The following is a 24,292-nucleotide window of genomic DNA, read 5'->3' as shown; positions in this document are numbered from 1 at the left end:
CTAGCTAGTTAGCTTATTAGCCACAGACACTCGTTTCCTAGACACCAAGCTTTACCTTCACGGCCTAGACATAGATATACCTAGCTCACTTGCTTGGTCGCTACCTTACAACTTATTGTTCGTTTCTATACTTAAGTAGCAATCTGCAGTAATAATAACAGTAGTTTATCTTACCAAAAGGTGCCAACTGAACTCCACAGGGTTTATTAGTTAATCCTTTCCCAGAGGGAGATAGCCAAACGGAAAAATACAGGGGGTGTCCGGAGAGATCCCAAGAACTTGTAGGATAAGACGAGTTCCCACTCTTTCGAATCAGGGGTTAATTAGTTAGCTATCATTAGCTAGAAAAATGTTTCACTGCCTTTCCCCTTAAACGCTCCTCCCTCCAGCGAAACACGAAACAAGGACAGCGCCAGCACTCCGAAGAAAACTTGCAGTGTTGTGCAGTTGATTGCACCAAATATTCTCTCATAGTCCTGTGGCGACCGGATCTTCAAAAGTTACAGTCAAACAAGATTCCAGATTATTCAGCAGATAACCCCGTACTGGTCCCCCATTTACACGCGTGAAGCCAGTTCTGAAAATTTGTTTTTCTCTCGCCGGGTTTCCCTCTCTCCAGCACGGACTCTTCTCCGCGCTCCCTCCCCCTCTTTCCACGTCGTTTGCCCTTCCAGGATTTCAACGGCTGCAGTTACACCGGACACATTCAGGACACCGCCAGGCTCATATTCGCTCCACTGTTTAGCTGTTAGCAAACGACGTCCTTGTTCGTCGAGCAGACATTGTGATAGGAGGGGAATGAATCTGAATCTTGCCGCAAATAGCCAATCAGCTTCACCCAACATGTCCTCATTTGCAAACCAGGCCCTCCTTTGAAAAAGTGAGTCCCTACCTGCCTTAAAGGGCCAGAAGTAGCGAACAAAGGCAAACGCCCTTTGCCCGACAACTCCCCACACAAAACCTTAACACTCAACACTTAAATCTTAATCAAAACAGTTTTTCCCCATGCATTTTGGTGGGCTCCTGGTTTTCACACCTTTAAGATCATGATATGTTTATTCATTTTCCTAACATTGAAAACAGACTATATGCAACTTTACCAAAAAAAAAAAAAAAAAAAACTATGAATCAAAAAACAATTATTTACATAACATGAGAAACAGTGTTCCTCACTAAAATGAGGTGTCCTACCTTCTGGTCGGTACTGAGCGATAATGGTGACCGTCTGCCCTGCTCTCTTCAGCGCTGCAGCAGCCTGCTCGTGCGTGGCATTGCGCAGATTCACACCATTCACCTGTAAAAAGAATCACACTTTTTCAGCTGCTCTGTTACTCTCTCCAGACAAGGACAGTGGCTGGGTCTCTCCTCTCCAGCATCAGACGGAGAGCTTTCAGCTCATTCTGTACTTAAAATGTTAGGGGATGAGACGGGTGTGTCTACAGCCACTTTTGAGAAAGTGAAGAGATATCCTTCCCCCCTCGCGCGGTTCCCCTCAGAGTAAGATCAGAGTAAGACGAGCTTTGTGAGCTCTGACGAACGGACAGGGGGCTGAAAGGACGCGGACTGACCGAAAGGATGCGGTCGCCCCTCCTCAGCTCTCCGCTCAGGTCGGCCGGACCCCCCGCCAGGATGAAAGAGACGAAGATCCCCTCGCCGTCCTCCCCACCGACGATGTTGAAGCCCAGGCCTGTGGAGCCCTTGTGGAGCAGAACCTTACGTGGCTCCCTGCCAAACAGAACCACAAACTCAGCCCAAAGGAAAGAGGGAGAGAGAACGAGAGAGAGAGAGAGAGAGAGAGAGAGAGAGAGAGATACAAGGACAGCTCAAGATATCACACAGATCCAAATACTGGGAAAAAAAAACCACAAATATATATATTCATATACACACCATATACAAGATAGCACAACACGTATTTTATTTGCAGCATATATACAACCTGTGACCTGTATCATTTTACCTTGAGCAGTAGTTTCTATACATGTTTGAAAGTGAATACTTTCATATGCATTTACAAAAAAAACAAAAAATAAAAATAAAACATGTCTTCCATGAAGATGATTTCACATATAAGGAACGCAGTGTTCATTCTTCTTCCAGTTGAGGGCAGAGAAGAAGGGGGAAGATGCAGCTCGCTTCAATGCAGCTGAGGCAACCCAATCCCAGCTTCTTAACATACCACATTGCATTAGGACAACAAAGGCGGGATAAGAACTAAACCCCACAGTCGTCTCTCAGCGGCTGCAATGTGTTCTGAGTTTGAAGTCACAAGAGTCCACTAAGACCAGAGGTCTTTTACCAAGGCAACAGCAAGTCTACCACCACCTCCAGCCCTTTCCACCAAAGCATGCCTACGTCAACACACACGCGTGCATGTGCACACATGTGCGTACACACACTCACACACAGGCACACACACATGCCCATGCATGCATATGCACACATATACATGTGCACACACACACACTCACTTATGCATACATATACATATGCACACACACACACACACACATGCATATGCGCGCGCGCACACACACACATGCATATGCACAGATATGCATATGCACACACGCGCGCACACACACGCACACATACGCACACACGCGTACGCACACACACACGCGTACGCACACACACACGCACACACACTACGCACACACGCCACGCACACAACACACACACACACACACACACACACACCACATACGCGCACTAACTCATCCCACCTGCGGACCACCCTAGCTGCTGGCCATCTCGACAGCGTCAGCTGCCTTAAACACAGGACACGCAACTACAACCTAGAACGCTGCACACACACCACAAGTACACCATCCCAACACCAACACACACGCACACACACACAACACATACACACACACACACACACACACGCACGACACTAGCAACTGAACTCATCCCTGCTCGTCACACACTCACTACCTTAGCACCTGTACCACCATCAGCAGGGCTCCATTTTACTGCGCACGTGTTAAACACAGGAGCTGAGCATGCGAGACTACTGAAAGTCCTCAGGAAAGCACGCTGTGCTAACACACAACATACACAGCAAGTAAAACTCTCCCACACACACGATACACCACCACGTACACACACTACACACCACATACACACACACATATACACGTACACACACACACACATACACACGCACACGTACACACACACATACATACACATGTACATGTACACACACACATACACATACGTACACACCATTCTCTGCAGTTAGATATGCAGGATACTCATTACTGTTGATCACTGTCTGTGTACTCCAGTCTCTGGAGCACAGCACACTGCACATTACACACCATGTGATGGTTTGTGTAAGTGAAGAGTTCCATGCTGTCCAAGAAAGCACTTAACATCAACACCACATTTATGTTAATCTAATGTAATCTTATGTTATATAGTGGAGGAAAAATCACAAATTTTATAGATAAAAAAAAAAAATTTAAATATGAGTGCTGCAAATGTTTAACATCAATTGATTATATTGTGGTATCAAACAGCATTGCTTCATTGTGTTGCAATGAAGCTGATACAGTGCCAAGCAAAAATAAAAAGCTTCATGCTCACGCACTTTAACGTGCACTTGCACAATATATATATATCATTATGCTGATATTGGCATAATGAACTCCACAGTGGTTCTCATACCGGATGACAGCTGTGGATCAGGTCTCGCTGTGGGGAGCATGATCTGCAGTTACTGCATAATGCTGCTCCCACAGGGGACAGCGGACCACAGAGAGTCTCACTGATAGCCCAAATACATCACTTCTAATGGACACGCGCATACATACATATGTACACATACTGGCATGCACGCACACACACACACACACACACACAAGTCTTTGAGGGCATCACACGGTGTCTCTATAATGCATCGTTATTGAGAGACCTACGCAGCAAAGGCAAGAGAACCTCCGGACCGTCCTCTGAAGAGCAGCAGCCCCGCCGCGAGCAGCGTTAGACAGAGCGACGTCGCCGCCCCCCCCCCCCCCCCCCCCGCGACTCCGAGGCTACGGAGAGCGCAGGATGTGCGGTCCTGGTCTCGGTCAGAGACGCGGGCGACGCGGGCGGCGCAGGCACCGTTACCTGGGGCTGGTGTTCCGGGTCCTGAGAGACAGCGGGGCGCTGTCCCGCCGCCCCGAGGGCGGTCGCACGCACGACACGGAGGACGAGATATTCACCGCGAACATGGCGGCAGCGGCGCGGCCGCACCCGTCCCGTCCCGTCCGCTGAGCCGAGAGAGTCCTGCGCTTGCGTGGAGCTTACTGTGTGTGTGTGTGTGTGTGTGTGTGTGTGTGTGTGCGCGCGAGTGTGTGTGTGTGTCCGTGAGGAATCCAGAGCTGTCCGAGTGTGATGGGAAGCAGCTCCTCTCTGGCTGTCAGGCTCCAGCCTCGTCGTTCCCTGGGCCAGACTTAACCCTCGCTCACCCACGGTGACCCTCTCCGCTTCTCGACAGGTCACTTGAATCCATCTGTCTCCACCTACAGACCTCTTCCTGTCTGCTCTCCCCCCCCCCCCCTCTCAGTCTGTCTCCAGTGGCTCTGAAGACTAAGGACCTGTGAAAGGATCTGTCTGTAGCCTGTGCTGAAGTGGTGGGCTCCACTAAATCAGCCTGCGCGCTCCTCCTGCAGCTCGCTGTCTCTCATCTTTCACCTCAGCCCGGGCCCAGGCCAGTCCCCTCCGCGGCACACCGGCATTCCAGTCCATCAGCCCGAGCCTGCTGGAGATTAGCGCCGCCGCCGCTAAAGCAGCTCCTGGCTAATTTGTAAAAGAATAAACAGCCTGACTGAGGCTCGTAAATAAAGCACTTTGTGTGCGCCCATATATCTGTCGTCGGTTCAAAGTGATAGGGAGCACATGCTAGCCCGTGGCCAGGGTTTCACACACACAGGCCCCTAAACCGCAGGGGTGGAAGTATGGAAATGAGCTGGTGGGAACGTTGGGAAACGTGACAGGAACGCGGCCTTGGGACAGCGTCGGAAAAAGAGGAGTGAATTCCAGAAGGGTATGAAAGCACGGATCAGGCTCCCCCCCCACCTCTCTTTCTCCCACCTCCTTCCCTCCCTCTCTCCCTCCCTTCTGCTGTTCATCAGCTGAAGGAATGTATATAGCTGTATACTCCTGTAAAAACTCCCTGTCTATCTCACCACCCCCTCTCCCCTTCTGTTTTGACGCAGACAGACAGTCCCCAGTTGTGATGGTGTGGATGCTGACGGGGGCTGGGCGTGGGCGTTGGCAGGGTTGGAGGCGGGGGCAGTCGCGAGGTGGCCCCGCCCCAGCACAGCGCCGCTTCCCCTCTCCTCCTCTCAGTAATCGGCTCCTGTTGGGTGATTAATGGCGGTCACTGCTGATGATGTCATCCACGAATGCACAGAAGTGAGACATAAGACTCCAACAGTGCGTGCTCAGTCTGGCCATACGGCTGAAGAGCACAGGGTTCTGTGGCAGACACACGCTCATACAGTACTGCTGCTGCTCACCTGGTCTTTTCTAATTGTTCCCTAACAGGATCTCCTCTCTTCCTCCAGTCTCTGTCACTGCTCCCATCCCTGATCACCTTTTGCATTTTAATTTTATGGGGCGGGCGGGTGGGGGTGGGGGTGGGGGGGCGACAGACGGTGCAGGATATTTCGGGCCAGCCGGAGGAGCTAAGAATAAACCAGCTGCTATGAGTGATTAACAGTTTGTATTTTCCGGGCGCTCCGTGTAGCTCTGCCACGATTCCCCCGGCCCGTGATAAACGCGCCCCGCCGCCAGCCGGCACCCCAGCGGCGGCCCTGCTCCTGCTTACCCACGATGCCCGGCGGGCCGGAGAAGTGAAACCTGCGCCGCGAGGCTAGCACAAGCTCTCGTTCGACAGCCGCTCAGTCACAAGCCTCATTCGCGCCGGTCAGGAGGGAAACATTAACCTCCGTGCTGCACGGGCCCGTTGATTCCCTGGCGTTCGCGCTCGTGTACACAAGCGGCGCCGTCAGGCCAGCGTGACATCAGAGCGCCGCGGCCCAGCTTCCCACGGCTGCAGGGAAATCAACGGAAACCCAAGTTTAGCGCTGACCTCAGGCCTCACACACAAACGTGTGTGTAAACGGAAACAGAACGCTATAGTGCCAAGACAGTCACCGGAGCAGTTACAATAGTAACAGTAATCACAAAAAAACTCTGAAAAGGTCAAAAGACAAAGGGTGAATGTGAGCTTCATCGATTGGATTGACGTGATAGTGAGGGGGTGTCGACCTCCCCTTGTGCCTACTGCTGCCCATCTATCTTTCACACCATTCTGCGTGAAATACGTACGCGTAATTATGTGCCACTTTTTTCCTTTGGCTCTCATTAATTGTGTAATGGCTTTTTGTTTCTTGGAAAAGATTCCCATGGTGCATTGTGTGGCTGTGGCTGTGGCGGCGTGGTGCGGTATGGAGATGTGTTGCTGATGAAGTGTGTGGGGGGACGCGCAGATGGGCAGAGGACCGAAGGCAGCCTTTGGCTCCGTGACTCAGCTTCCTCACGCAGAGGGCTCACGCTGAAGCCTTTCGCGCAGCCTTGCGGCAAACAGCGCAGAAAATAACTCTCAGAACTTCGCCGTGCGTCTGCGGGAGAGTTTGCCAGTCGGGCGGCTCTGATTGGGCCGAGCCCCAGACTGACGCGGCGGCAGCAGCTGTGACGGGTGATGACACGTGCGGATGTGACAGGGCCCCCGGAAACGCGTGGGCTCATAAATGCACATCTGTACCTGCCCATTGTGGGTGTGTGTGTGTGTGTGTGTGGGTGTGGGTGTGGGTGTGAGTGTTTGTATGTGTGTGTGTGTGCGTGTGTGTGGGTGTGGGTGTGAGTGTTTGTATGTGTGTGTGTGCGTGTGTGTGGGTGTGGGTGTGGTTGTATGTGTTTGGTATGTGTGGTGTGGTGTGTGGTGTGTTGTGTGTGTGTGTGAGTTTGTGTGTGTGTGTATGTGTGTGTATGTGAGCGTTTATATGTCTGTGTGTGAGAGAGACAGAGATAAGCAGACCGTGTTTAGGGGAGGGGGGGTCTGGCCTCCCCTGCCCCCCCCATGCTCAGATGAGTCAGGGCAGCTGCAGGAATGCGCGTGCCGCGGCCCCTGTGTGGGGGATCAGCTTCCCTCCTCCCAATGCATTTATGGTAGCAGCAGGGCCCACTGTTTATATTTACATAAGGCCAGCGGCACAAAAACACATTCCGGTGCTCACGGCAGCGTGTGTGGGAGAGACAGGACGGGCTGCACCCCAACCCCCCAGTAACCCCCTACACCGCCCCCCTCCATTCCCCTTCCTACAGACTGTCTGTGGCCACAGATATACTGCAAAACCAGTACACCGACATACAGACCAAACACACACGCACATAAACACACTACACACACGCATATAGACTGACAGACACAAACTTCAGTTCTGAATGGTGGCATTCTGGCTGACAAACGCAAGCAGATGTAGCTGCCAGTTGCAAATAAGAACACAGCTGACATGGTTATGAATACATGGTAGACATTCGCTCATCAGCAAAAACCAGCCAATGGTACACAGGTGTTTTTAGAGCTTAATTCTTTACACACAATCACACGCAGGGATGCACGCACACACACGCAGGCTAACTGAACTTTCACTATACTGATGCACATGAAGCACACACACACACACGCAAGCACACACAGGCTAACTAAACTAGACTGATACACAAGACACACACACACGCACACACACCCTTCCTATTTCAGGCTGTGCCATAGATGGGTAGGCCAGGCTGGGTTTTTCAGGCCTGTGCTTTACGTGGGTAGGCCAGGCTGGCTCTTTCAAGCTTATGCTGTATGAAGGTAGGCCAGGCTGGGTTTTTCAGGCCTGTGCTTTACATGGGTAGGCCAGGCTGGCTCTCTCTCCCTCTCCTGGGCCTCAGCAGTGGGGATGGAGGGGGGGGGGGTTTGGGTAGAGACCTCAGGCATGACAGATGGCGCTGAGCAGCTTGTGAGATTGACTGGAACTGCCAGCAGCGCTTCTGAAGATGTGTGCCTGTGTGGGGGGCCAGGTAGGGCTCCCTCGTTACCCGTCACGTCAGCACTGTGGTCTTACACAGATCTCCGTCTATCGGCCTCGACAGCAGCCATCCGCCCGCCCCCCCTAACGCACGCCAACGGGGAGGGTCACGTGACCGGAAACTCGCTCTCTAACTTTAGTCACGGGGACCCGCGCTGTACTTTAACGATACATGTTACCAATGGTAATGATCCCAAGTACGTCTGCCATCTTGTGTGGATTACATACCCACACAACTAAACATGAGCTACTACGTACATCCCTTATTCTTAAAAAAAAAAAAGTACTCATGTATGCAGTATTCTTGAACACACACACACACACACACACACACACAAACACTCACACACACAGACAGACATTAATTTCAAAGCAGACTGGACACAAGGAGACAAGAGATGAAAATACAATATGGAGGGCAGAACAAAGACGGAAGAGACAGGACTCTACATGAGACAGAGAGAGAGATAGAGAGGGGGGGAGAGAGATAGAGAAAGTTTGCTGGGTCACTTGTTCAACCCTCTCAGACAGGCAGCCACAGCAGATCCCCATGGCAACAACTGAATCCAAAAACGTACTTTTAGGTAAAACAGTGCAATATAAAATTCTTGTGCAATTTCAAAATAAATTTAGAAAGTGTTGTGCCATGGCAAAAAAGCTCATATGGGAGCAAGATACCGTATGCCTACAGACATACAGACAGACAGAGAGACAGACAAAGTAAAGAGACAACACGGCAGGACACACAGGTGGAGGGTGAGACATGTATAGACTGCTACATATACAGACACATAGCCACTGCTGCTAAGTCACAGACTGTGTGGGCTCGCACACAGGCAGAGAGAACCCTGGCCTTTGCAGCGTGCGAGTGAGGCTGTGTTGCACTGACAGGCTCTGGAAGCACAGGCATGTGGCAAAAACCCCGCTCTGAGCCCTCTGGTGTGTCCGCCCCTCCCCCCCATCCATCCGCCACAGAGACACGACACACCAAACCAAACCAAACCAAACCATAAAAACCACACCACGGGCACAGCAGCCGCCTCCGGCTGGGGCGGGGCAGGGCGGGGCGGGGCGGGATGGCGGGGGTTAGCGGAAGCAGAGCAGAGAGCGCGTCGCGGTGGGTTAGTACCTGCCGGAGAAGGGCGCCGCGGGGCCCTGGCGCGGGGCCGCGGCGGGACCGGGACAGAAGCCCGCGTCCCGGGGCACCCCGCTGTAGAAGTGGGGGGAGGGGGGGACGCTGTCCTCCAGGGGTTTGTGGATGACACTGTAAATGGGCTCGGCCCTGGTTGGAGGGGTACAGAAATCACACTGTGAATGGGGCTCAGGATGATGGACCTCACAAGTACACACAAACACGCACATACACACACATACACACACACACACACACATGTACATACACATACATGGACGCACATACACATGCAAATCACGACAGACTGGGGTGTGGATTAAGTCACCGGAGTTCTAATCCCCCAAACCTCATCCTTCGTCAAACTCTGCCCCCCTCCCAGCCCCCCTTCCACAGGTGCGGCTGCAGATGGCACGGTTTCCCTGCAGCCTGGGGGGCTGACAGACACACCTCTTTTGCGCACACAGCAGCTCTTGGGTCGGGTGCCAACTATCTGTCCAGTGCACCCCCTCCAGAGAGAGAACCTGAGCCAGCACCGGGGCAGGTCATGTGACCAATCGGCCATCCCACACCCGGGAGGAAGCGGGAGAGTGACAGGAGGGGGGCGGGCTCTCGTTCCCTGTCAGAGAGTCTGCACTCTGGATCCACCAATCCGGATTCAGCTGGTGTCCTCCCCATGCCTCAGGCCTGTCACTGTGTCCAAACTCCACCATGGCCACCTCACCCAACAGGACCAGACCCCGGGAAGCTCGAGGACGCTCCAGGCAACACACACGCCACACTGAAGGCACCGGCTCACCCCTTCCTACTTTCTCTGTACATTTTTCTCTCATGTGACACACCAGCGAAACTCTCAAGTGTTGCTCCACAAAGTTAGCAGACAGTAATATATTTGTTTTACATAGGTGTGAAAATAATGTACAGTGCAAAAAATAAAATTGTACAGTACCCGTGGTTACAGTGAAATGGCATGATTCCATTTTAGATTTTCAGTCGCAACCAATAGATTGTACTTTATTGTCAATATACGTTTTCATCACTGACCATTTTTAGACTGACATCAAAACTCCAGTCAGTAGAACATTCATTTGAAAATGGTCAACAACAATGGAAAACTTAAAGCCAAAACTGACAAATCTTTATGGAGAACTTTCATGATACGTTCACTCATGGCAAAAAAAGAAATAGACGAGTGCCTATCAATCATTTTACATAACAAGAGCACAAAATTGTCGTAATTACACATATATAATTACTACATTGTTAATTGCCTCAAAGCCTCTTGTAATATCCTTTTCTGAAGTGTGAAAGACTGAGTTGGCACAGAAAGCCATCACTGAAACATGTGACATTTGGCCTGCAGTTTTCCTGACGAGCTTAGCAACCACTGCACAAAGACATGTGACCACACAGTATGTGTGTCAGGGAGTGACTGGCTCTCATTTCTCTCCAGTAAAAAAAATGCAGTCCAGCCATCTGAGAAGGTATTTACTTACACAGACTCAAAGTCAGGCAATACTGATCCTTTGGTTTCTATTGTGACCCACAACATTTTACTACAGGCCTTGTATGAGTAGCTATTGGGCATCCTGTTTGCCAGACAAATACCTGACAATGGCTGACAAAAGAGATTGTATCTCTGTTTTTGTCTGCTTGATGTTTTTTCAGATGTACACCTCAATGCAAACTCACAAAAACAAACATCAGTGGAGCTTCAACCGGTCAAACCAGAATAGTGTAAGCATATGGGCTCTTTTGCTGCTGGAAGTTTTACATTTTTTGCCCCATCGGTCCCCTGGAGTTTACTGCAATAATATTTTTTTTATTGAGAGTTACCAGTAAAGCTGAATCTTGGCAAGCCTAGTTATATAATTCAGTGATGATCTCAATAATTTCCCTTTTATAGTGGATGGGACACCATAAAGCGCAGGTTTAAACATAAGCACCACTGTCGGTTCAAAGGCCTTTGAGAGACAGGTGGCTCACCTGGTGAAGTCTTCCTCCCCCAGCATGTGACGAGGGATTGGGGAGTACCTGGAGGGCGTGACCTGCGGCGGCTGGTAGACGGACTTGGGCTCGACCCCGCCCATGTAGGCCATGCTGGAGTTGTGGGCGACGTGGTTATCGACCATAGTGGGGAAGGCTGGGGGGAGGGCGAGGCCAGTAGGGAGAAAAGAAGTAAGGAACATTAAAACGGAGAACCCACAAGGTGGCACTGCTGAGCAACGCAGGGCGGGGTCAGGCACTGAGGATGGGGGTGTCGTTGGCCTTGAGTGGCAGAGACTCAACCATAAAATAAAAGAAGACCCTAAGGTTCTACACTAATGTGAACATTCCGGAAGCAAAGCGTACACGAGAAACACAAAATGGCAGGTAGAGGATTTGGCTCTCCCTGCTGGTACTGTATCATGCGATGTCTGCGTGGGGGAGGGGGAGGGGTGGTGTTAAGAGCCTGGCAGGGCGCCCTGGGACGTGGGCGTGCAGGAGAAGGAGGAATCTGAGAAGGCCTCCGTTCTCAGTGGGAGGGAGAGAGCGGCGATTCGTGTCTGGGCGGTGGGCAGCGGCAGCACACCATGTGGGAGTCTGGAGAGCTGATTCACTCGCGCACCCTGTGCCCGTTCTCAGTACCCCCCAGACCGCGCCGCAGCGCCCCGGCCAAGCGCAAAAACAGGAAACAGCACCGCCATCGCACTCGAGCGGCTCCCAAACCGGGCCGGGGTGCACTGGTGGGCTTCGGGAGAGGAGGGGCGGCACGCAAGATGCACCAGTGATAGACTAACTCCACGTCTACACAACGCTACACTTTCACACCACCACTCCAATTAGACACCAAACCTGCATGCGCTGCACAAGTTAAACTCCACGTTCTAAGTAGCCCATGTCCTACAGAGGCTGTGGACATTCATGAGAAGACGTGTGAGAAAAGAAGTGAGGGAAGGGCATCGTTTCCACCGAATTGGGAGGTGCAGAGAAGGAGGGAAGAGCAGAAGGAAGGGGAGAGGACGGAGGGAGGAGAGCAGAGGAGGTACGTACTACTGGAGTAGTCCGGGGGGGCGTACATGTCGTTGAGGTGCACGGTGCCGGGCTTGGCCACCTTCAGGTACACCATGTCAGAGGTGTTCTTCAGAGCGGCCACCGCCTCCTCGTGACGCACGTCCTGCAGGATGATGTTGTTCACCTGCGGGGGGAGACACACGGTCAACACCTCTCCATAACGGCCGCCATCGCCACGGCAACATGCGCACCAACCTGAGCGTTCAGCACTTCCTCTCTCTACGCTTGGTACAGCACATCTACCCAAATACACAAAAAAACACCAAGCATACGCTGTGAGCTCCATAATGTCTGGGACGAAGAATTATTCTTTTCTTGATCTGGCTCTGTGCTCCACAATTTTACATTCGTGATCACATCGCATGTGGTTGAAGTTCACATTCTCTGCTTTTATTTCAGGGTATTTTTATACACTTCGGTTTCACCATGAAGAAATCATAGCACTTATTATACACAGCCCTCATTCCAGGGCACCGGGATGTTTGGGACAAATGGCTTCACAGGAGTTTCTCATTAGTTAGGTGTGTTCAGTTGCTTCCTTAGTGCACATGTATACATCATCCTGACAAAGGTCACCATCTCTGTGTGTTCAACAGTTCCGGCTGAACCCTTTCTCTGGGGCTCATTTTTTGGACACTTTGGACTTTACCCAGGAAACGGTAATAAACTGGGAAGTGAACCCGCTCACAAGAGCATTCTCTGCGGAGACATTAACTGAAATTGCTTATGGTTGAGCCAAGACCGTACCCCGTCAGTACGGTTTACCTGCGCGTGAGTTATGTTTGCAGAGGGAAGGCCGCTAGATTCAGCAGCGGCGGCCGCTCGCGGCTGTGTGCCCAAGCCAGAAGGCGCTCAGCGACTCCTCTTACTAACGCGAACCGGAACCGGAACCGGTCCGCGTAGCTCAACTGCCTCTTCGCTCGTCCGGCTCGCTGGTCGCCTCTGCTCGCCTCTCTCTCTCTCGACGTGACGCGAACGTGCTTTAGAGGCCGCCGTGGAACCTGAGCTGCCGCCTGCGTTCCGCACCAGTCTTTTCACAGGGACCCCAAACACTGAGGGGCGGGGCCTCTTTTTGTCGCATAAGGATGTCTTTAGGAGTGCTTTGCGTCAGTGTGAGAACTGGACATTGTGTTGAACAGTAAGGCGGTTTAGAGTGTCTGAGGGCGTGTCTGAGCGCACTGACAGGCTGGCGAATGCCGGGCTGAAAGGGGGAGGGGTCTTGGCTTACGGCCAGCAGGCGGTCTCCGGTCTGCAGCCTCCCGTCCTTCTGCGCGGCCCCGCCCTCGATGATCTTGGTGATGTAGATGCTGTTGTCTCCAGGGATGTGCTGGTTGCCGATGCCGCCGGCGATGCTGAACCCCAGCCCTGTCAGTGGGGGGGTCAGAGACAAGGGATGTGCTCAGACACTGCTGATACTGCTGCAGTTATTCTCATACGAACAGATCGTCCCTTACAAGTGCATGATAAACTGCTACATGTGGGAGAATTCATAAGCTCGTACGTGTGAGTGTGCCTGTGTGCGTCCGTGTGAATGTGACCATGTATGTGTTAGGATTCATGTGTGTGTGTATGTGTGTGTCTGTGGGTGCATATGTGCGTGTGTGCTTTGTGTGTGTGTTCTGATGTGTGCAGGTGCGTGTGTGGGGGTGTGTGTGTGAGTTGGTGTGTGTGTGTAGCATGTTTGTGTATAGATATTGTAGCTGTGTGTGTTTGAGGTATGTTTGTGTTGTGGATGGTGTGTGTGTGTGGGTGATGTATTGTTTGTGTGTGTGTGAGTTTGTATGTGTGGTGTGTGTGTGTGTGTGTGTGTGTGTGTGTGTGTGTGTGTGGCGTGCCTGCAGTACGCAGCCTCACCCTTCGGCCCTTTGAGCAGGTTGACCTCCAGGATGGTCTCAGGCGGGGCCTGCCTCCTCCGGACCAGCAGCCGGACCACAGGCCCCGCCTCCTTCAGCGCCTCCACTGCCCTGCTGTGGACCACCTCGGACACGTCCACCTCGTTCACACGCAGGACGCAGTCATTCACCCTGAGAGAGAGAGAGAGCGAGAGAGAGACACTCCAGCGCATTAACACACACACGCTTCCCTGTCAATCATCAGAGCAACCACAAAGCCCACTGACTCAGAGAAGGACGGCATTCTGGGACAAAACCGCAGTAGTATTCACTCTGAATGGAAGACAAGTGATCTGTCTCTGGCTCTCACACACGCACGCACACACACGCATGCACATACTCACACACACCCACACACACATGCACACACACATGCACGCACTCACACACACACTCACACACGCAGACACACACACACACAATCTCACACACACACACACACACACAAAAACAAACACACACACACTCAAAGCACACTCTGTATCATACTCTCCTATTTTTTTGGATGATAAAAGAGTGGAAACGGAGCCCAGAGAGGCAGAAGAAGGGCCCATTGTCTCCCACGCGGTTTTGGCTGACGGCAGAGAGTGGGCCCGCTCTGAGTTTGGCGGAGGCGAGACTCACCCCAGCCGGCCGTCCATGGCCGCCGCTCCGCCCGGGATTATTTTAGTGATGAAGATCCCGGGGTCGTCCGGAATGTGCGGATTGTCCATCCCTCCAGCGATGCTGAAGCCCAGCCCAGAGTTACCCTACACAAGACGACAGACAGAGTTACCCTACACGAGACGACAGACAGAGTTACCCTACACGAGACGACAGACAGAGTTACCCTACATGAGACGACAGACAGAGTTACCCTACACGAGACGACAGACAGAATTACCCTACACGAGACGACAGACAGAGTTACCCTACACGAGACGACAGACAGAGTTACCCTACACGAGACGACAGACAGAGTTACCCTACACGAGACGACAGACAGAGTTACCCTACACGAGACGACAGACAGAGTTACCCTACACGAGACGACAGACAGAGTTACCCTACACGAGACGACAGACAGAGTTACCCTACACGAGACGACAGACAGAGTTACCCTACACGAGACGACAGACAGAGTTACCCTACACACCGAGACACGAGCGACAGAGTTACCCTACACGAGAGACAGACAGAGTTACCCTACACGAGACGACAGACAGAGTTACCCTACACGAGACGACAGACAGAGTTACCCTACACGAGACGACAGACAGAGTTACCCTACACGAGACGACAGACAGAGTTACCCTACACGAGACGACAGACAGAGTTACCCTACACGAGACGACAGACAGAGTTACCCTACACGAGATGACAGACAGAGTTACCCTACACGAGACGACAGACAGAGTTACCCTACACGAGACGACAGACAGAGTTACCCTACACGAGACGACAGACAGAGTTACCCTACACGAGACGACAGACAGAATTACCCTACACAAGACGACAGACAGAGTTACCCTACACGAGACGACAGACAGAGTTACCCTACACGAGACGACAGAGTTACCCTACACGAGACGACAGACAGAGTTACCCTACACGAGACGACAGACAGAGTTACCCTACACGAGACGACAGACAGAGTTACCCTACACGAGACCACAGACAGAGTTACCCTACACGAGACCACAGACAGAGTTACCCTACACGAGACCACAGACAGAGTTACCCTACACGAGACGACAGACAGAGTTACCCTACACGAGACGACAGACAGTTACCCTACACGAGACGACAGACAGAGTTACCCTACACGAGACGACAGACAGAGTTACCCTACACGAGACGACAGACAGTTACCCTGCACGAGACCACAGACAGAGTTACCCTACACGAGACGACAGACAGAGTTACCCTACACGAGACGACAGACAGTTACCCTGCACGAGACCACAGACAGAGTTACCCTACACGAGACGACAGACAGAGTTACCCTACACGAGACGACAGACAGTTACCCTGCACGAGACCACAGACAGAGTTACCCTACACGAGACGACAGACAGTTACCCTACACGAGACGACAGACAGAGTTACCCTACACGAGACGACAGACAGAGTTACCCTACACGAGACGACAGACAGAGTTACCCTACATGAGACGACAGACAGAGTTACCCTACACGAGACGACAGACAGAGTTACCCTACACGAGACGACAGACAGAGTTACCACACATGAGACGAGAGACATTAGTGACAGAGACACACACACACGTACACAAACACACACACACGTACATGTACACAAACACACACAAACACACACACACACGTACATGTACACAAACACACACACAGACACAGACACATACACACACACACACACACAGACACAGACACATACACACACACACATGGACATGTACACACACACACACACACACACAGGACTGAGGGCTCAAGGTAAGCAGAAAGGACAGTAAGAGGGTGTGGTGCAGTTTCACTGAATTGAGTCCTGCACAGATACGGGATCAACACAGTGGATTTATCCACAGTACAGAACCTGAGCCTCTCACAGTCTATGCACCCGCTCAGATGTGTGGGTATCATGTTGTCAACAGGACAATAACTCCCAAATACTCAAGGTTAATAAGAAAACAGGACCTCAGGCCTGAGAAGCGGTATTCCGTACCATCTCAAACAGACTCTTTCTCTCCCTTTCCCTCTCCCCCCCCCTCTCTCTCTCTCTCTCTCTGTCAAATTGAAATTCCAATTCAAAAACATGCTTTCTTGGAATGACAAGAGCACTTGTGTTGCTAAAGCAGTAAATACATAAATGACAGTGCGCTCTTGTTCCTTCTCTCCCTCTCTCCCTGTGTCTCCACCTCAAATTCAATTTCAAATCGGCTTTTTGCATGACAACTGCTGTTGCTAAAGCAATAAATGTATAGATAACATTCACTCTCATCTCTCACTCCCTCTCTCTCTCCCTCCCTCCATCCCTCCCTCTCTCTCCTCCCTCTCTCCATCTCCCTCTCTCTCCCTGCTCTCCCCTCTCTCTCCCCCCTCTCCCTCTCTCTCTCCTCGCTCTCCCCTCATCTCTTCTCTCCCTCCCTCTCTCTCCCTCTCTCTCCCTCTCTCTCCTTCTCCATCCCTCTCTCCTCTCTCTCCTCTCTCTCTCTCTCCTCTCTCTCTCCCTCTCTCTCCTTCTCTCTATCCCTCTCTCTCTCTCCCTCTCTCTCTCTCTCTCTCTCTCTCTCTCTCTCTCTCTCTCTCTCTCTCTCTCTCTCTCCCTCCCTCCCGCCCTCCCTCTCTCCGGCTCCCGCCATCGCAGCAGGTCTGAGCCCACCGCTCCATCTGACAGGCTTAAGCAGCAGACAGGACAGCTGAGAAAAGGCTTCGCTTTATTACACTCCATAATTAATGAACAGCACTCACAACAAATTAGGACAGGGGAGTCGGAGGGCCCCCAATGGGGCGCTCCGGAGCCAGGAAAGAGTGTGCAGCCCGCCCCCCAACCCCCCCGAAATGTGCCACACTCACAGCCCTTTTACAGTGCGATCCAAAGTAGTTTCATTATGCTGGGGTTGCCAGCCCTGTTCCTGGAGATCTATCCGCCTGTAAGTTTTCATTTCAACTCAAACTTGGCACACCTGATTCTACGAATTAGCAGCTCAGCAAGATCTCTAGCTTGAATGAGGTGTGTTTTGTTAAAGAGTCAGAGTGAAAACCTACAGGACGGTAGATCTCCAGGAACAAGACTGGACAGCCCTGTATGAACCTTATCAATTCATAAAGAAAAAACCCACCTTGAATCCTACTCCATGATGCTTTATGACCACAGGCCCTGAGTCTGAGTCTCAACACAACATTAAAGAGCAGGATTTCCAAAGGAAGTCCTTGTCCGCTGGCCATTAATATGGCTAGGACTGATTGTGATAGATACGAACGCCACTACGCCGTAAATGACGAATCAATGCTGAGCAGTCAGATCCCTACAGCTTTACCAGGAGAGGCATCAGGTTGTTCTTTACAAATCATTAATGGCATGAAAGATCCATAGCAGTTCTGCTGTGATTCCATTCCATCCTCACATTACCAGCACAGTTCTGAAAGTACACCCTCTACTGCCATCTAGTGGATGAAGGTCAAGCCTCGTGAGAGGAAACAATACGTTCAAAGAAACATTTCTTTTGTGAAGGAATGACTAAGAGGCCATTGTGCAGAGTTAGTACAATTATCATGCAAAGACTGTCATAATTACCCTTTCCAGAATGATTTCTTCATATTTGTACATCCCATCGCTGCCATTCACCTGCAGCAAACATAAAATATTTACATAAGCAAGTCATTTCTCACAATTAAGATATGAAAGGAATACCAAGATACCGTTAATCACATCTTAAAAAATCAATATTTGATATTATAAAACTGAATATTCAAAGCTTTGTTCAGGTCAGAGAGTGACTACTGAATAGCTAAAACAATTTACCCTCTGAAGAGTAGGTTTTGTGGAATGTTTGTCTCAAAATTCTAAGTCAGTGTTCTCGAACTCCATTGCTTTCAATTACCAGTAGTGTAACCAGAAGGCTCAATAACAAACATTCCAACCACATATCTATGATCTCACAACATAAAAGGGTTAATTAGTTTCTGTGATACAGGTAGGGTACACAAGGCAGTGGTCGGCCATTGGAAAAACAGCAGGGACATGCGGTCATTGTCGGCAATGACAGCACAGGGCATAACTGTGCCCACTGTGTCACTGGACTCCGCCTATTTCAGTACACAGAAAATATGAGCATACGGGCGCAAGAAAATGCAGGGAAACGGGCTGAAGGACAGGCTCAGAAAATGTCTGACTTTAGGGGGCGTGTCCTACTCATTGTTTTGCAAAGCACTGCTCATTACTCATATTCAGATGACCAAAATGCATTTACAACTGTGCACTGTAAAAGTAAAGGTTAATGAAGGATACTACACTGGTCGGCCATGTTATCTGTGCTGGTTTTTCACAGGGTGGGAGGGGCAGCGCATCCCTGAAAAGCAGAGGAAAGTGCTGGTAATTACAGGTGAAGAGAGGAGAGAGAGGCTTACATAAGGACCCGCATCCAGGGAGTCCGCGTTGACGATGATGGGGGGAGGGTTCGCCTGTAAGAGGAGAAGACACACATGACTTCAGCACAAGGAGGGTGTTAGCACACCCGAGAGGCACAGACACATGCACACACACACACACACGCACACACAGACACACACACACACGCACACACACACACACACACACACACACAGGCTCACATACACACACACACACACACGCACACACAGACACACACAGGCTCACATACACACACGCACACACCAACACACACACACACAGACACACACACACACAGACACACACAGGCTCACATACACACACACATAAACACACACACACACACATACTCACTCACACATATATACATCACCAGACACACATTCACACAGCATACAAGCACATCGTCAGAAGCAGTAAACCAAACATGCTGTGGGGACAACCCTTGTCCAACATTATACGTGAGGGAGGTTTGGTGCCACTTCCAAAAATATGAGGTACCACTGCTGTTAGGACATTCAGCCTTCCATCCAACTGAAGACGCCATTGTGAAACTGCGACACTCAAACTACTCCGGGTTGTGAAATCCCTAATCTTGGCTTGAGGGATGAGGCTTGCCTTTCAAATGACATTCTTGCGATGACAGTGCAAAAGGCTCTGTGTTCGATAATGCAAGGCAAGAATCAGCCACGGTAAAAAGAGAAAACACCCAATGACACAGGGGTCGGAGTGGTCACTCGAGAGGATGCACAATGAGACATCGCTTCCTGGAACACTACTTTCACAGTTCAAAGCACCCGCCATGAATTAGTCATGTGTACTAAAGTCATCACTGTGCACACACGCTCAGTTTTCCAACACGTCTGTCCACAAACACAAACGTGCGAGAACGCACGCTAACGTTCACAAAAAGGAATGTGAAAACACGTGTGTAAGCATGGGTTCAAACCACAGACAGACAGACACTCAAACACACACACACACACACACACACACACACACAAAGGAATGCACGGACCTCAGCAGATCAGAGAGCCCTCACAAAAAATATGCGGAATAAAGGGAATTGGTTGCTGCTCGGAGCGGTGCATTGTGGGAAGGCTGACATTAATGGCCTTTCGCGGAGGGCTGGCTGTGTTCTGGGTATTGATCTGATGGGGTTGCGGCGCGCTGCTGCAGGACGGGGCGGCACGAGGGAGGAGGCTCCGCTCGGAGCCCTGCGGAGGGGAGCGCGTCTCTCCCCTCTCCTCGGGGGCTTGGTGGAGCTCCACGCCGAGCGGACCCCGCAATCTGTTACCCCCTCCCCCCGCCCCCCCCCACCCCCGCGCCGCTCATCGCTCCTCCGCCGCTATCCTGCTGCACCGCGCACGCACTGCAACAGCCATTTTAAAATCCTGCCCGGTGCCTCTCCACTGCAGCCGACTCTCTTCCGCCTCAGATTTTTACATAAGCAGAGCATTTTTCTTCCTCCATCGCCGAGTCCAACCTGTTGCTCGAGGCAACACTTTCTAATAGCTTCTCTCTCCCTCCTGCATGTCCTCCACTTACCCCTCTCTCTCTCTCTCTCTCTCTCTCTCTGTCTCTCTCAGTTTCTCTCTCTCTCTCTCTCTGTCTCTCTCAGTTTCTCTCTCTCCCTCTCTCTCCCTCCCTCCCTCCCTCCCTCTCTCTCTATGACAGTTATTAGCAGGAGACTCAGAGAGCACCAGCCTGGCCCTCTCTGGGAAACTCATCTCTGTCCCCGAGCACACAGTTCACACTCCGAGCAGCAGAACTCAGCCCTTCCGGACAGCGGCGCTGGGCAGCGCCGCCCGCCCTGCCGGACACATGACTCAAAGCTGAATGCGCCGCGTCCTGCGTGGAGCTGACGTCAGCGCTGAGAGACGGCTCCCTCGCGCCTTACCGGATGACAGCAACGAGGAAACGCTAAATCAATGGTCCCTCGGTCACGTGATCAACCCCAGCAGGGTCTAGCAGTCACTCTCACTCGGCGAATATTGCATTTGGCTCCACGTCTTTCGGTTTAGTGTCTCAATAAAAAAAGCAGACATTTGCGAGAGTCTGCTGTCTCTAACTGCACTTGTTCAGTGTCTTCTGCCAACACACACACTCACGCATGCACGCACACACACACACACACACCCACCCACACACAGATACACGCACATGCACACACACACTCGCACGCACGTACAATCTGAGTGAAACACAGAACGGCATTTTTTGCGAAACACGCAGTCGAGAAACAAAGCGAAACTAAATGAAGTAAGGTGAGAACGCGGAATTTACAGACTGTCAAGTGCCCGCTCTCCCTCACGAAGCACCGGGGTCCCTTTGACCAGAAACGCTCATCATCCACTTTGCAGCACGCTCCTTCGTGTCATTACATCTGTGCCCAAAGTGTGATATCATTTGGAGCTCTTAATGGCTTACAGACTCCCTGGGAATTGAAACTCCAGAGGCGGTTAGAGGGGGACAAAGACACTGACAAAGCAGAACGTCCTGCGCTGCCGTTCTCAAAGCTGGGTCAGGACCGACGCAGAGACGGCTTCCTTCCTGCCCCGCTGCCTGCAGGCCGGGATGCAACGACACAGCCAGAGGTGCAGCCCGTCCACTTTGGCACAAATATTGGGATGACATAATACAGAGAGCGGCTGCATTGTTATTGAGAAAAACGGCTGCTGGACTCGTGAAAGATGAACTCAAGGCTTCTCGCTTACGCTGAAGATTCAGATTTTGGCACGTTGCCTTCAGCAGTGAAGAGATGTCCATTGCTGACGGTGCTCTAAGATGTCGTTTAAAGAGGACGTAGTAATCGGAGCTTCTATTTTAGGGTGGACGTAATTCACAGTAAATGGTCACAAAAGCTTAAGAAAATGAGAAATGAGATATGGTGGGTAAACTAGGCCCCATATTGAGTTGTGTATTAGGCTCATTACACTTCTCCTCAGCCAGGTAAAATAAGTGAAGGAGCCTTCTTCTAGAGCTCGGGGATACCTCAACACACAGGTATCAGGGCTCAGTACTAAGGAGGCACGGGTGTGGCCTGTTTGCATGGTGGTGCTGTAGAGACCTCCTGTGTGTAGCAGGTGTAGCTCAGCTAGTTCGCTAATGAAGTTCAGTAAAGGTGCGGCAAAGCGGAGGTCTCGTAACCGGTTGCCGTGACAACACTCTCTGGCGACAACCCACAAATTAAAAAAAATAATGACGCTGCACTTAGCAGGGGTGATTTCGACCTTCAGCTGACCGGTGACGCGCTTGTCTAAGAAGCCTAAGAACCCCTGGATGCTTAAGAGGCCCAGGCTGGCAAGTCTTTAAACGTGTTGGTCACACGAGGACGGGGGTAAGCTGCGGAGCAGAGTGCGCGTAGCGTGGAGCAGGTCAGCTCCGGGGCCGGGGGGGGCCGGGGGGGGCACGCGCAGGCGTGCGTCTGAGCGGAGGAGGCCGCTGAAGGTGCAGCAGAGACGAGGCGTGAAGGGAACAACGGGGCCCTGGAACAGGGGCGCGCGCGCTCTGTCTCACTCCCAAACCCACGGGACGCTCCAGCGGTAATCACCGCTCGGCTCTGCGTCAGAGCGCAATAAGCACAGAGCCGGGGGGGGGGGGGCTGACACGCATCTGTAAACCTGGGTATTTCTACACTGCTGCTCCCCCAATCCCCCGCGCCCGCTGAAGAGAATGCGAGAGGGAGGGGCCAGCTGAGGGGAGGCGGAGCTATGCTAATGTGGTCACCGATAGTGAAGTGTGCCCCGCCCCCTGGACAGGGTGAGTGGCATTTCAATGCACTCTCAGATCATAAAGGAGAAGGAGGAGTGTGCTAGCAGCCAGGGAGCAGGAAGCGGGGGGGGGGGGGGGTGGGATGGTGTGGGATGATGATGGAGCAAGGGTGAGGTCGGGAGGGGGGGGGGGAGGGGGTGTCAAAGACCAGATGATGTCCAGATGTGGCAGCAGGCAGAGACTACGGGTCGCGGGTGGAATTAACCAAATCTGGATCAGATTATTACAAATCCCTTAATTTCCCTTTAATTCAGACACTAAGCATGAGTGGCTGTAACCCCGGCCAGCTGTCGCTGCTCACTTGTACCCAGATGGAGGTCAGGGCCCACAGCCCTGTCCCAGCACAGCCTCCGGTCCCGAAGCAGCATCCTGCCCCCGGCTAACCCCCAGCAGCCCACAGCCCTGTCCCATCCCAGCCAGAGCCCGGAACAGCACCCCCACCCAGCTAACCCCCAGCAGCCCTGTCCCATCCCAGCCTGGGCCCAGAAGATCACCCCGCCCCCAGCGAACCTCAAACAGCCCCTCACAGTCTTTCTCAATCAGGTCCCAGTCGTTATGACACTATCTAAACACATACTGTATCTGCGTATTTATCAGAACATCCATCTGTCTCAGTGTGTAGCTTCAGTGTCCTTTGTTTACTGTGAAGACTACACAAAGAAGAAAGGACACTGTGTACATTGAAGAGTTTCTTCAGACCTTTCATTTTGTTAACTAAGAGGCTGCTTCCTGTAGGGAACCCTATACTGAAATAGCAAACGCAGTCAGACACATGAACTGTGATTTAAAAGGATTTTTTTTCAGTTCTTGATTTGATTATTAACTGGAAGGCTTCGGGTAGGTAAAGTGATTAAAAAATGCTCTTTGGTGATACCTGTAACACAGCACAAATGGCTGCATTAAGCATTTTTTTTGCTGGATAAGTAGGCTGCCATGCATGAAAACAGCCCCCACATTAATTAGTATTACGCAGAGCCCGGTTGCCTTGTTAAGAGAAGCTTCGTTAGCACTGGAGCAGAACTTTGCCCCTCGAGCTCGGAGCTGGAGAGCCGGAGACCCCCCCCCGGGACCGCAATCCCATACAGGCTCCTACCCAACACCTCCCCAAACGCCCTGGCGCCAACCCCCACCTCCCTGAGCTCGCCTCATCCCAGCTGATAAATAATCAATGTGTTTCCATGGCGACCGCGGTCAGACCAGACCCTTCCCCAGCTCTGAGGGTGGACCCCCCCGACCCACAAACGCGGCTGCGCAGCCACTGCGGTCGG

At 51.7% G+C, this 24,292-nt stretch overlaps 1 protein-coding gene across 9 annotated transcripts in view; it reads right to left on the bottom strand.

Annotated features, from left to right (window-relative positions):
• dlg3 (discs, large homolog 3 (Drosophila)) overlaps nucleotides 1–24,292 on the bottom strand; it is a 96,637-nt gene that overhangs the window by 21,787 nt on the left and 50,558 nt on the right. For 4 of the 9 annotated variants that reach the window (XM_064329214.1, XM_064329215.1, XM_064329210.1 and 1 more), the window contains 10 exons: nucleotides 19,247–19,300; nucleotides 18,414–18,464; nucleotides 14,781–14,905; nucleotides 14,119–14,288; nucleotides 13,493–13,629; nucleotides 12,244–12,388; nucleotides 11,197–11,371; nucleotides 9,208–9,360; nucleotides 1,569–1,725; nucleotides 1,192–1,294 (listed from right to left, as the gene is read on the bottom strand). In XM_064329214.1, coding sequence (XP_064185284.1) covers nucleotides 1,192–1,294; nucleotides 1,569–1,725; nucleotides 9,208–9,360; nucleotides 11,197–11,371; nucleotides 12,244–12,388; nucleotides 13,493–13,629; nucleotides 14,119–14,288; nucleotides 14,781–14,905; nucleotides 18,414–18,464; nucleotides 19,247–19,300 — 1,270 coding nt within the window. The remainder of the gene's footprint in view (nucleotides 1–1,191; nucleotides 1,295–1,568; nucleotides 1,726–9,207; nucleotides 9,361–11,196; nucleotides 11,372–12,243; nucleotides 12,389–13,492; nucleotides 13,630–14,118; nucleotides 14,289–14,780; nucleotides 14,906–18,413; nucleotides 18,465–19,246; nucleotides 19,301–24,292) is intronic. The other 5 variants (XM_064329213.1, XM_064329211.1, XM_064329218.1 and 2 more) reach the window with 3 other exon arrangements.

Source organism: Anguilla rostrata, chromosome 3 (assembly GCF_018555375.3).
Source record: "Anguilla rostrata isolate EN2019 chromosome 3, ASM1855537v3, whole genome shotgun sequence".
NCBI lineage: Eukaryota > Metazoa > Chordata > Actinopteri > Anguilliformes > Anguillidae > Anguilla > Anguilla rostrata.
The sequence above is the reverse complement of the archived record's forward strand: the minus strand, read 5'-3'. Positions and strand labels throughout refer to the sequence as shown.